A 12840-nucleotide genomic window follows, 5' to 3' on the forward strand; every position below is an offset into this window, starting at 1 on the left:
AAGCCGCTACAGACACTAGCCTACTCCAAATTAACTTCGGTCTGGACTGTAGTTGAACCCCAGTCAATCTCACACTGATCCAAGGTACAGTTATGCTCCTACGTCTCTGATCCCAGCAGGATGCGACGTGCTTGATTCCCTTAGCTGATCTCACCCACAACTAAAAGTTTCTACGACCCAAAGTCGAAGACTTTAATAAACAAATTTGTGTCACACAGAAAAGTCTAGGGTAATAGATAAATCCGTCTCCCACGAATATACCTACGATTTTTGTTCCGTCTTTTGATAAATCAAGGTGAACAGGAAACAATTGATAAACCGCACTTATATTCCCGAAGAACAACCTAGTATTATCAATCACCTCACAATAATCTTAATCGACACAACGAAAAAAGATATTGTGGAATCACAAACGATGAGACGAAGTGTTTGTGATTACTTTTATATCTTGCCTATCGGAGATATCGATCTCAAGACAATTATTACAATTGTACTCGTACGATAGAAACAGCAATAACTGATCACACAACTATGAGAAAGTAGTATCGGTCTGGCTTCACAATCCCAATGAAGTCTTTAAGTCGTTAACCTGGTTTAGAAGAAGGAACCAAAGGTTAAAGGAGAATCGACTCTAGCTTAGCACAACTAGTATCACACAAAAGGTGTGGGGATTAGATTTCCTAGTTTCTAGAGTTCTCCCTTATATAGTCTTTCAAATCAGGGTTTGCAATCAATGTTAGCTTGGTAACCAAGCATTCAATATTCACCGTTAGATGAAAACTTGATTTAGATTCAAGCTAGTATCTTTCAACCGTTAGATCGAAAACTAGCTTGTTACACACAAATAAAATGCACGTTTATAGGCTTGTGTAACCGTACCCAAACTTGTACATTTGTTGGTTCAACAATAGTCAACCAAATGGTTAGCCATATGATCACTTTCATATCAACCATATTCTTCTTCACCATAACTAGTTTAAGTGACTCAAATGAACTAGTTAGAGAGTTGTTCAATTGCAAGGAAGTCTTATGTAACTACACAAGACACAATTGAAGCAAAAATGATTTGATTCACTCGAATCGGTTCATGAACTATATAGCCGCGGTTTGCAATTTGCATTCCTTAGTTTATATAAGAATAAGTTCACAAACATCGTTTTCAGATATAACCTACTCAAGTTCGCGGACTGGGTTCGCGGACTTAAGTTCCCGGACGGAGTTCACAAACTCCAGCAGAATTTCTCGGGACGAGAATATCCGCCAGTTCGCGGACTTGGCTCACGCCACCATGCCGGTTCTCTTGATCAATAAAGTTCGCAAACTTCGGTTAAAAGAATAAGGACTTATACATATATGTGTTTCCACAACAATGCTTATATCCTCCAATGGTTATATAATCTAAACTCTCATTTCAATCATTGAAACATTCGTAGAGGACGTTGATATTCTATAATTGTTATTCACAAACTATTTTTCGTCAAAGTAAGCAATTTTCAAAGTGATTGAAACTTGTCATGACTTTCGTCACTAGGTAAAGATGAACTTGGTTAAAGTGAAAGCTTACCAACACATATTTCGAGAAATAGATAGGCGAGATAAACTCGGATGGAAATAGCAAATGTATATAATCTAAGTCTATATAGCGAAACGACTTTTATCTCAAGATAGGAGATAAATAGAATTTTGAGTGATAGATAAGTTCAAGTCTCCACATACCTTTTAGTCGATGAAGATCCACCGGTTACTTGAGTAGTCCTTCGTCTTGTATGATGATTGCCATGGAGTTCATGAGCTCAACTACACTTTCTATCCTAGTCCGGGACCTTAGCTATAGTAGACTAGAAATCAAGACTTATAGTTTTGATCACTAACGTTGACAAACATGCTTGAGATAGCAATGCATGCTAGTTCCACCGAGCAATGCTCTAACATTAACTTAGCCATGGCCTATTTTATTTTACAAATAAACATGAATTTACTATTCTATTTTTAGCTTTTTTATTCTGTCTAGAAATAGATTCAAACAGCACGCGCGCCAACGTTTGAAGATTATCATAGTTGTACTTGGACCAAGAGCCGTTTATTTGCATTCCAAGATAAAATCTAAGCCGCTCTTTGTATAGGCTAACTTCGCCCCGACCTGTTTTGTTTTGTAGATAAACATGGGTTTACTTTTCTCATTATAGCTTTTTCTTTCTATCTAGAAACAAAGTCAAACTACACACGCGTTAATGACGGAAGATTATCATGTACTTGCACCAAAAGCCGTCTTGAATTCCAAGATAAAATCTCTACCGTTCTTTATATAGGCTAACTTAGTCACGACTTGTGTTGTTTTATAGATAAACATGGATTTACTCTTTTTTTCATCTAGGAATACTTCAAATTGCACCCAATGATGCAAGATTATCATGCTTGTACTTGCACCCAGAGCCGTCAATTTGAATTCAAAAATAAATCTCAACCGACTCTTTGTATACACTTACTTAACCAAGGCCTCTTTTGTTTGTGAAAACTACAGCCGCACCCATTTTTACACTTTTCTCCACTGTGAAACCCACGGGCGCAAAACTTCATGCGCGCCCCCATTTTCACATAGAAAATTATTCTAGAACCCATAATTTATAAAATTATGTTTTACTCTTTTCTAAAGGAAAAACTACTTCTTCAATTCGTTTTTATGATTACTGATTGATTCTAAATGATTTCTAAGATAAAGAGAGGCGAAAAGGGAAACCTAGTGATATTTTTTTTTACTTCGATTCTGTTGTCGTCACTCACAATAATTTTATTTATGGTATTGTTGATGATTAAAGAGTTGTGCTCGATTCAGACTTGATACGAGAAGAAATCAAAAGGGGTTTCCGTTTGAATTTGGATTTAATTCGAGTTATGAGAAGAAATTGAAGTTAGGTCATGAAATTAGGGTTTCGTCTTGCAGTGGATGTTTGAGCTCATGCCATGGAATTGCAAAGAAGAAAAGGGAAGAACAAGTAGTTGCTGAACAGGGAAGAACAAGTATCCGCGGCATTTGGATTATTGAGCACCCATTCAGGGGATCCAATTATGATCGTAAAGAACCTGAGAATATGTGACGATTGTCATTCTGCAATGAAGGATATTTCACGAGTTTTCAGCTGGGAAATTACCGTGAGAGATCGATCTCGATTTCATAGTTTTCGTGAAGGAATCTGTTTATGTAAGGATTATTGGGGATGAAAAAAATTGATCATACATTTAATGGTTTAAATTTGGATTATAAACAGATGTACCCCTATTTTTTCACCCGATTTAAGTAAGTACCCCCGTTTTTTTCACATTTACAAATATGCCTCTGTTGGATGTTTTCCATCCAAAAACGTTAGAAAAGTCAATTTCTCTTCACATGGTCAATTTATCGTGAGAAATTGATCCCACGTGTTTGTTTCCGAGATGAGAAAATCAGGCCACGTATATGTTTACCACGTGTACCACGTGCAAAGATCTCGGTCACACATCTGGGTCTAGGAGATCTCGTTGAAAATCAAGGGTTCAGATTTAGTGAAAACCAAACTCAGTCTTTTATTTTCTTCTTCTCTTTCTTTTATCCTATGTTCTTCTTCTTTTTTTCTCTGTCGAACTCTGTTCTTAAGAAGTGAGTTGTTTTCGTGTGAGTTATTTATAGAAACTTGTTAGTAAGTTGTTATGAAAGGGGAGATGTTTATTCTGTCGTTGAATTAGATCGGGAAGAAAAGAAAAGGATGATTTAGATATTGAATTGAGGTTAGGGTTTCTGGAATTAGGGTTCTTGTAGAACTGATGATGATAAAGTGACATTCTTGGATGAAGAGAAGAGGGGTTGTTGTTTATTTGATGAAATGAAGCTATTCTGATGCTGAATCGAAATCAGGTAACTTTGGGTTTTATTAATTCGGGAGTTTATTGTTTGATTTGATTGATTGGTGAGATGGGTTTCAGTAAAATTGGTTGTACTGAAAACGAAACTATGAATTGAAGATGAACCCAGATTTCATTTTAGTTGAATTTCAGTTTAATCGTGTTTGATTAGTAGTTCATTCAAGTAAGGGTTATCACTGAAACTGTGAAAAATTTCTTGGATCATAGGATTTTTTTAATTCCCATTTTACCCCTATAAAAATAAGAAATCTTTGTAGGTTGATCCATAGGTGTTATAAGATTCAGATTAGCAGTGATCTAGTACTTGTTCTGGGGCAGTGGCCAGTGAATTTTGATCTGGCATGCTGCAAAGGATGCACCATCATGAGGATTTAAGGTGTCTAAATGGGTGTGGCATGGCTGGCACGACTCTTTAGCGTCATGTAAACTTATTTGACATCTATTTTGATGCCCGATATGCTTTTTGTTATTGTTAGGTGATTGCGGAAGTAGCAGAAGCGTCGATTGAAGATTATGAGACTGGCATGCAAGGTTGCAATGAAGCTGCAAAGATATGGATGCAGGTTAGATTATTGTTTTTTATTGCTTAGAAGTTTAGATTTAATTGAGCTTTCAAAAATCATGTGTCGTACATGCTTCCCTGTTCTGCAAGAACCATGTGCTGCAATGTTGAACTGCATGACATCTTAACCTCAGTTGCACGTGGTTAAGATGTCATTTTGTTTGCTTGGTGGAGGTGTTGGAGCCCAAATATCAATAGTTGAGAAAAGTTTAAAGTTTTTTTATTTTTTTGTAGCATGCAAGTGAATGCTGTTTTCGGATATCATTTCTGCCAATTTTTGTAATACTACTATTATTCTACTGATTTGTCATATTTTTATGCTACTTTACTTCTATTAATCTCTACCTCTGATTTTGTTAAATCGCACCTTCATTTTACTGTCCGGAAAAACAACCATATTCTCAGGCTTGAAGGTTCTTCTAATAGGGGTCTTTACCTCGAGGTACTTTACTCCGTTGATTATGATTCATTAACATCGCCAGTCTGTGAAATTAAAGATGGTGATATTGAAATGGATTACCCAGCCACGTGGACAAAGCTTACGTGGCAGAATAGACGAGTTGGATAGTGAGGTGGACGATTTAACTGCTGACATGGAGGTTAACTATCCGTTAGCCGTTTTTTCAAAATAACGGTCAAAACAGGAGTACATTTGTAAAAGTGAAAAAAACGGGGATATATTTGTATGCGCACAAAAAAATAGGGGTACATCTGCATTTCACCCTTTAAATTTCTTGCACACGGGCACTTCTTTTGAACTTCGATCCTTTGAACTGTTGTTGGAATCCCTGGAACTCCAAAATCTCTGAGATCCAAAAAAGAAAAAAAAAAACTCGAAACTACGTGAGGTAGTTCTCATCTCAGAAATACTTCGCTTCACAAGTACAGTCTGTTTGTGAAATATAGCTACAGAAATCGTGTAACCAACTCAAATGGTCCCATAAGAACTACGCTTTTCTACAGTGATCTCTTTACAACCAACAAAGTAAATGTGATTGTTCAGTTAAAACTGATGTACGGATTGGTAACAATAAAGCCCCACCATCCCAACACCAGAAATAGACTATATTCCCCCATATGTATTATAACCAGCTTCTTCCTTTATCAAATATTCTCATTCAAGCATCTGCTGCCATGGTACAATTGGGATTGATGGAATTGAATCGATAAGAAACTCTAGTGGTGATTTGAATCAGGGAAGAACAAATAGCTGCTGCCATGGTACAATTGGGATTGATGGTTGATATATGATGTAATTCAAGTTCACAAAGGAGATGGAAGTGCAGATGGCTTTGGTGTGTGTGTGACGCGCATTTAGAAGAAAATGGAGTTGTGAATAGTGATGCATAACAGGTTATGCATCTACAAAATTTGTTGCATAACTTGTTATGCATTCTCGAAATTGATTGCATAACACGTTCTGTAGTTTTTTTTTTTGCATAACTTGTTATGCAGTCAAGAAAACGGTTGCATAACACATTACACAACTACTTTTTTCTTAGTATTGAAACCAACAAAAAATAAGGTTGCATAACTTATCATGCACCTAAAATAATATCTATGTAACATTTTATGCAGTCGTGAAAATGGATGCATATCCTATTATGCATCCGAAAATATGACTGCACAATGCATTATGCGTCGAGAAAATTGTTGCACAATCTTTTATGCATCGAGAAAATAGATGCATAACCTGATATGCATCCGTAAATATGGATGCACATAATTTGTTATGAAATCGAGAAAATGGTTGCATAATTTGTTATGCTCTGCAGAATGTGTTATACATCTTTTTTGGTGGTTGCATAATGGTTATGTAGTCAGTTTTCGAAAATTTTGACTATGATGATCACTTCCGATTTTTTCGTGAAAAACAAAAATTTGATATTGTTGTTTGTACTCGTTGCGTAGATTTCTTAAAAAGGTTACCAATGATATAAAATTTGTAAAATTTCAAGGCGCGGTTTTTTAGATATGTTATGTCCAAGTTGTGTTGCCTATTATACCCCTGAAATTTTAGGGTGCATAACCGGTTATGCAGATGGTTTTCAAAATTTCATATAATTATGGACGTCACGGTACCTAATATTTATTGTGGACCTGACAATGAAAATACCTTTGGGCCTTGAGTGACCGATGGCCGATGATCTTGGCCCATCTAGATAAAAAGTCTATATAAGGAAAGGGTTCCGTAAATCCGTGTTTCTCGAGTAATCTAAAAACGGCGGTTTATCTATCTACTATATGTACCCATAGTTTTCTATGCTATATTAGGGTTAGAAATCAAAAGATTTTCCTTTTCTTTTATTTATTTATTTTTTTTTTGGCAAGGAAACCAATCAAAAGATTTTTAATGGCACGACATGGTAAACAAAGAAAAAACAAATCCATGAAGGCAATAAATTCACCGTATTCTAATGCTATCAATGATGAAGATAACATCAGCAAGCTACCAGATTTCTTAATTCATCACATCCTTTCTTTCGTTAACGTGTTGTCCAGACCTGTGTTTTGTCAAAGAGATGGAGAACTATTTGGACTTCTCTTCCCTTTTTGACCGCCCTGGCTATGATGTGGTCGGGCCGCATACTTTCCTTTCTTTTTCTAACACGTATATAAACTTAAACCCTGCCCCCTCCAAATCCCGGCAAAACATTCATTTTTTGAGAAAAAAATAGGAAATTAACTAAAAAAAGTTAGTTAAATACTTTTGTAATAAAACTGTTTTTCACTTTATTTTTTATTTACTTAATATACGTGTCAAAAAAAGAAAAGGGGCCACATACTTTGAGTATGCGGCCCCGACCACATCCTAGCCGCATTGCTTTTTGACTTTCTATGGTTATACAAATATTCTTGATTTTATCGAGTCCGTATTAAGCCTTCGTGACAACAGATGTTCTGATATTAGACGGTTTCATCTTCTTAAGGGGAATTGGTTCTTCGGATGTACTTTTATCGATTATTTTCGTAGATGGATAGTCGTGGTTGGTAGATGTAATGTTGAAGATATAGATGTGGAACTTACCGGGGACGTGTCTGAAGAAGACGAACTTTACGTTCCAAGTTGTGTCTCTACTTTTAAGTCATTGACAAAGTTAGAACTAGATTTATCCAAATGTAAGATTATTCTACCGAATTCTGTTTCATTACCTCGCCTCAAATATCTGAAACTTTATAACACTAAGTTCGACCATGATGAGTTAACCAAGTTATGTGCCAATTCTCCTGATTTGGAACACCTGGATTTACGTGGCGTTAGTAGTACCGCACCTTTAAACATCACCATATCCTCTCTTTCACTGAAGCACTTTGAATTACGTATTGGTACATCGATTCGTAATACATTGAGGTTATATGCCCCAAATCTCGTGCATCTGGTTTTATCAAATTTAGACTCTATGTTTCTCGAAGATGTTTCTTCTCTGGTCACGGCTGATGTTGGTGTGCCATTAAAACCACGAAAGCTAACTGACGAGTTTCTGACAGTACATGCTCCAGATACTTTAAAATCTCAAAAATCACTTCATAATGTGAAAGAGCTAACTATGTCATTTCGACAACTCAAGGTATAACCTCTTTCTCCTTAACTTTTTTTTTTATATAGATATATGATACTTCAAGTGCCTAGGGGACATTTTCAATATTTTTGTCGCTAAGAACTGGAGTCTGGACTAGGTGAATGATTAAATAAGTCGTTCTACTGCACAACCTGGTTCTATAAGTTTCATTTTTGGTAAACTTATACGTCGTTATATGTGCTAATGAAGGATATTAGAAGAGTTCAGGAAGTACTACAAAAGCAACCTTTTGAGTTTTCTAATCTGCAACGTCTGAAGCTGCAAAAGATAAGTCTCTCAACAGACTCTATGCATGCCATAGCCTCCATAGTCAAGATTTCTCCTGTTATCGAATCCCTTAAATTGGAACTTTGTCAGGTTAGTTTGGTTTGTGTGTTGCTCTCTTATTTTAATTTTCTCTTTGTTGTTCAGCTATTGGTGTTCGTTTCTTAAACTTATTCACCTTTTAAGTGTTACTGAACTATGTGTGCTATCTAAGAACGTGGAAACCGGTGACAATTACAATTACAGTGACACTGACGAATCTGGACCTGCTAGTGAGGTAGGCAGCCATGAATGATTTCGCAATTGGTTTAAATCTTTTTAAGTTGATCGGAGATTATAGACTTGTGGTGTATTAACTGTCATTGTTTTGTATCGCTAATGTGTAGACAACTGTCAATTTAGAAGGGCTGTTGGCCGACACCATGAAACAATTGAAGTCTGTCAAGATTAATGGTCTACAAGGAAGTGACAATGAACTGGAGTTTATTCAAATTCTGATGAAGAATGCCATGGTCCTGAAGAAAATGATCTTGAAGAGGGGATATAGATCAAGAATTGAGAAATTTTACGAGGTGGTAGGGAATCTACCAAGCGCCTGTTCGTCTATGAGAATATTTTTCTTCTAGCAACTGACACGAAAAAGCTAAATCCACTTGCTCTCAGACTGCCTATCATGGCAATGGGCAACCACAATTGACATACTCAAAACCCAAGACCTTTGATAGTCCAGCTGTCCAAGTATTTATGCCCATACGTATCCCCTTATATTTTGAATAATCTATGTCAATTTTTTTTTATGATTTGATATTTTGAATAATCTATGTCAATTTTTTTTAGAATCCTATTATTGGGCTTAGAAAGTCAAGTTTTTTTGGGGGCTTTCTAGAGTCACCAAATATCAATTGGGGCATCCTATATTTATATAAAAACTAATATGATCCATATGATTTTAGATAATAAAACCTGATTAACATTATTAATCATGATTAGCGAATCAATTAAAACTAATTCATCTCTTTAAGTGAAGTGATGAAACTGATAATCAAAACAAAAGAAAATCAGAGGGAGGAGGAGGAGAAGAAGAAGAAGAAGAGAAGAAGAAAAAAAATTGGAGAAATTTTTTGCAAATGAGTGATTCAAGCAAAACTTTTGATATAGGTGAACCCTCATCTTCAAAATACGATAACATATTATTACCCATCAACAACGATCAGTTCTTTGCTGATTTTTCAGAAAATATCAATCTTGTCAGCTAGATTGTGGGGGAAGACACGAATATCATTACTTCCACTGAGCCGCTAATAAAAATTGAATAAGTTGCGGTTAAAATATTGGCTAACCAATAAAAAAAATTCTACTTAGCTGCATCAAGCATGAAGGAGTTGGCATGGCGATTTGAGGATTTTTTCGTAATTGTTTGAATAAGTTGCAGTAATGTCTACATTTCCAGTAGATGATATATAAACATTAGTACCGGAGTTGCAAGAGTCCATGATAAAATTAAGATGGCCCTTCTGAAAACTAGTGGCTCTCGGAGTCAGGTCCAAAGTTTCAATGTATTTTTCTCCGACACTAGCTGTTGCCTCAATACTAAAGTATCAAAGTTTTTTTTAGAAGATCTCGTGAAATAAATTTATCGGGAAACATCTCATAGTACAATCACCTATTATTGACTTATACATTTTGTATTATTAAATACCCACTTACACCCAACAACATTCTGATTTGGAGAAGGTTCAACAAGGGACCAAGTACCAACATCTTGTAATGCTTTGTATTCATTATTGAGAGTTGGAAGCCAGACTATACTTTTCTTGGCTTGTGTAACATTAGCTGGAACAGTAATATCACATAATAATGCAGCAGATAGTTGATGCTTAGTTGCAAAATATGATTTTGGTTTTAAGATACCATTTTTACCTCTAGTAATCATGCTATGATCATTAACAGGGATAGAATGAGAAAAAGGAGATGGATTAGATGCAGAATGTGAAATAGTATAAGTAGCAGGTAGAATAGAAGGTGCTGGCTCATGAGATACTGAAGGAGTAGAAGGAAAACTCAATGAACCAATATCTGAAGTAGATGCAGTGGAAGTAGATAGTGAGTTGTAAGGAAAAATAGTTCATTGAACTGGACATGCTTTGATGTGTAAACTTTTCCAGTCGATACATCAATACACATATATCCCTTATGAGATTGACTATAACCAAGAAATACACATTGTTTGCTTCTAGGTTCAAGCTTAGTTTTTGTGTAAGGTTTTAGCCATCGAAAACAGGCACAACCAGAAACTTTAAGAAGAGAGTAATCTGATCTTTTGTGAAATAATCAAATAAAAATTCAAAAGGTGAAATGAAGCCAATTGATCTTGTTGGAAGTCTATTAATAAGAAAGTTAGTTGTATGCAAGACATCAATATTTGAGTGGTAGACCACATTGGTGAAATAGAGTTCTAGCTACTCCTAAACTGTGTTTATGTTTGACCTCTGCAACTCCATTTTTTTCTGGAGTGTTAGGACAGGTTATCTCATGAGTGATGCCTTTTGAAAGAAGAAATTCAGCTAGTAAAGTATTTACAAACTCCCCTCCTCCATCAATTCTAATACTTTTCACAGAAAGAGAAAATAAGTTTTCAACATGAGCAACAAATGTAATGAAAACTGATTTGAAGTCAGATTTATTGGTCAATGGGAAAATCCAATAAAAATTGGAATAGTCATCTACAATATTTGCATAGTAATAAGACCCTGAAACATAAGCAACTGAACATGGTCCCCAAAGATCCACGGGTAACAATTCTTAAGGCTGATAAGTAGAATTGGTAGACAATTGAAATGGAAATTTCTGACTTCTACAAGTTTTACATTCATTACAAAAGAAAGGTTGACTGGATAAATTGCTTATGTTGAGCTGGTGTTTGAGTTTCTGAAGAGTTTGAAAGGATGGATGGCCAAGTCTCCTATGAAGAATGGTGATATCTGGAGCTTGAGCTGAGAGAGCCTGATTGGATGAAGTGAATTTGATAGGGTATAGACCATTTTTATGAGGCCCTTGCAAAAGAATCCTCCCAATTATCAAATCCTTCACAGCAAAGCCAGTAAAAGAGAAAGTTATCTCACAATTGTTATCAGATGTGAATTTGTGCACGGAGAGGAGATTATGGGATGCATTTGGAACAAGTAGAATGTTATTTAGGCAAAAATATTGATCATTAGCATGTTTACTAGAAGTACCAAAATGAGTAATGTGCATACCTTGTCCATTAGCAGTAGTTATCTTTTCAGGACCCTCAAAAGGAGCAGATTCTTTAGAGAAGCTGGATCAGAAGTGATGTGTTGATTTGCAGCACTATCATGATACCATTCATCATCAAATATATCAGCTGCAGCAAGTATTGCACTGATATTTGAAGGTGGTTGCCTTCCTTGATATGAGAAATTCAATCTTTGAGTACAGGTTGGTGCTAAGTGACCTTTGATATTGCAAAGTTGACATGGCTGCTGCTCATCAGGATTACCAAAACCTCTACCTGAGTTATGCCTTGAGAAGATAGCTGGATTAGGAAATCGTCCACCTCTAAATCCTCCTCTATTTTCTTTTGAAGAATTTCCTCTGCTAAAATTACTACCTCTAAATCCTCCTCTATTGTAGTAATTTGAGTTAACAGCAAATGCTTTTGCTTCAAAAGCAAATCTGTTAGTAGATATAACTATCTCCTTACTAAGCAATAAATTGTGCAATTCTTGAGATGTGACAGGTGGTGTTCTGATTCTAATCGAAGTAGCAAAGGAAGCACAATCATATGATAAGCCAGATAGATACTCACCACCAACTCATTGTCAGATATAGGACAACCAGCAGCAGCAAGATGATCTTCAAGTTTCTTGACTTCAACTATAAAAGTAGAGACAGATCCAGTCATCTTTTATGTTTGGAGTTTAGTCCTTAATTGAATCGCATGTTTAGCTGATGTTTGAGCAAATCTTGCATTGATAGCCTTCCATAAACCAGCAGATGTATCAGCTCCAGCAACATAACAAATCACTGAATCAGAAATAGTCGATTGAATCCAGAGAATCAATGTGGAATCTTCAGCTTTCCAGAGTGTGTATTGTGGATTGATGACCTCATTATTCTCTCTTGTTCGATTGACATACATTGGAGGACAAGGAAACGAATCATCAACATACTTGAGAACTTGAAATTTTTGATATGGTTGAAAAAGCGGGGGTCTAACAACACCACCCAATATTTCACTTAACAATCTGTATGGACAAACTCCAACATAATTTTTATGAGAATCAACTAGACAGTTAGACTCAATCAATAAAAAGATATATCAAAGAGTTTATATCTCAATCTCTCGATTTGATCTTTACTCAAGCAAATGGAAATTTGCGAGTCTTTATCAAAGAGAGATAACTTGGCCGGTACCAAAGACCAATGTCCAAGAATCAATCAATATCAATCAACAACCAAAGGTTGGATTTCCAATTGATGATCCTAACGCACAACCTGTATTATTTCAATTAT

At 35.8% G+C, this 12840-nt stretch overlaps 1 protein-coding gene and 1 long non-coding RNA gene across 2 annotated transcripts; both read left to right on the forward strand.

Annotated features, from left to right (window-relative positions):
* Positions 1–3848: 3848 nt before the first annotated feature.
* Positions 3849–5127, forward strand: LOC113361219. The gene is made up of 3 exons (XR_003365011.1): positions 3849–3889; positions 4374–4460; positions 4865–5127. It is a non-coding gene; the product is annotated as an uncharacterized LOC113361219 (long non-coding RNA).
* Positions 5128–6981: 1854 nt separating this feature from the next.
* Positions 6982–8930, forward strand: LOC113359388. The gene is made up of 5 exons (XM_026603031.1): positions 6982–7070; positions 7434–8028; positions 8230–8397; positions 8519–8581; positions 8691–8930. Exons 1-5 carry the CDS (start codon positions 6982–6984, stop codon positions 8928–8930), a joined length of 1155 nt encoding a protein of 384 aa, XP_026458816.1.
* Positions 8931–12840: the final 3910 nt, after the last annotated feature.

The sequence above is a fragment of the Papaver somniferum genome, chromosome 3, assembly GCF_003573695.1.
Source record: "Papaver somniferum cultivar HN1 chromosome 3, ASM357369v1, whole genome shotgun sequence".
NCBI classification, from domain to species: Eukaryota; Viridiplantae; Streptophyta; class Magnoliopsida; order Ranunculales; family Papaveraceae; genus Papaver; species Papaver somniferum.

Bases quoted from the DNA above. Each gene is read 5' to 3' on its own strand.
- LOC113359388 (XM_026603031.1), top strand. From the start codon at position 6,982: ATGGAGAACTATTTGGACTTCTCTTCCCTTTTTGACCGCCCTGGCTAT. The intron at 7,071-7,433 runs GTATATAAACTT...TTATTTTCGTAG, and splicing joins TTCCTTTCTTTTTCTAACAC to ATGGATAGTCGTGGTTGGTA. The intron at 8,398-8,518 runs GTTAGTTTGGTT...GTGCTATCTAAG, and splicing joins TTAAATTGGAACTTTGTCAG to AACGTGGAAACCGGTGACAA.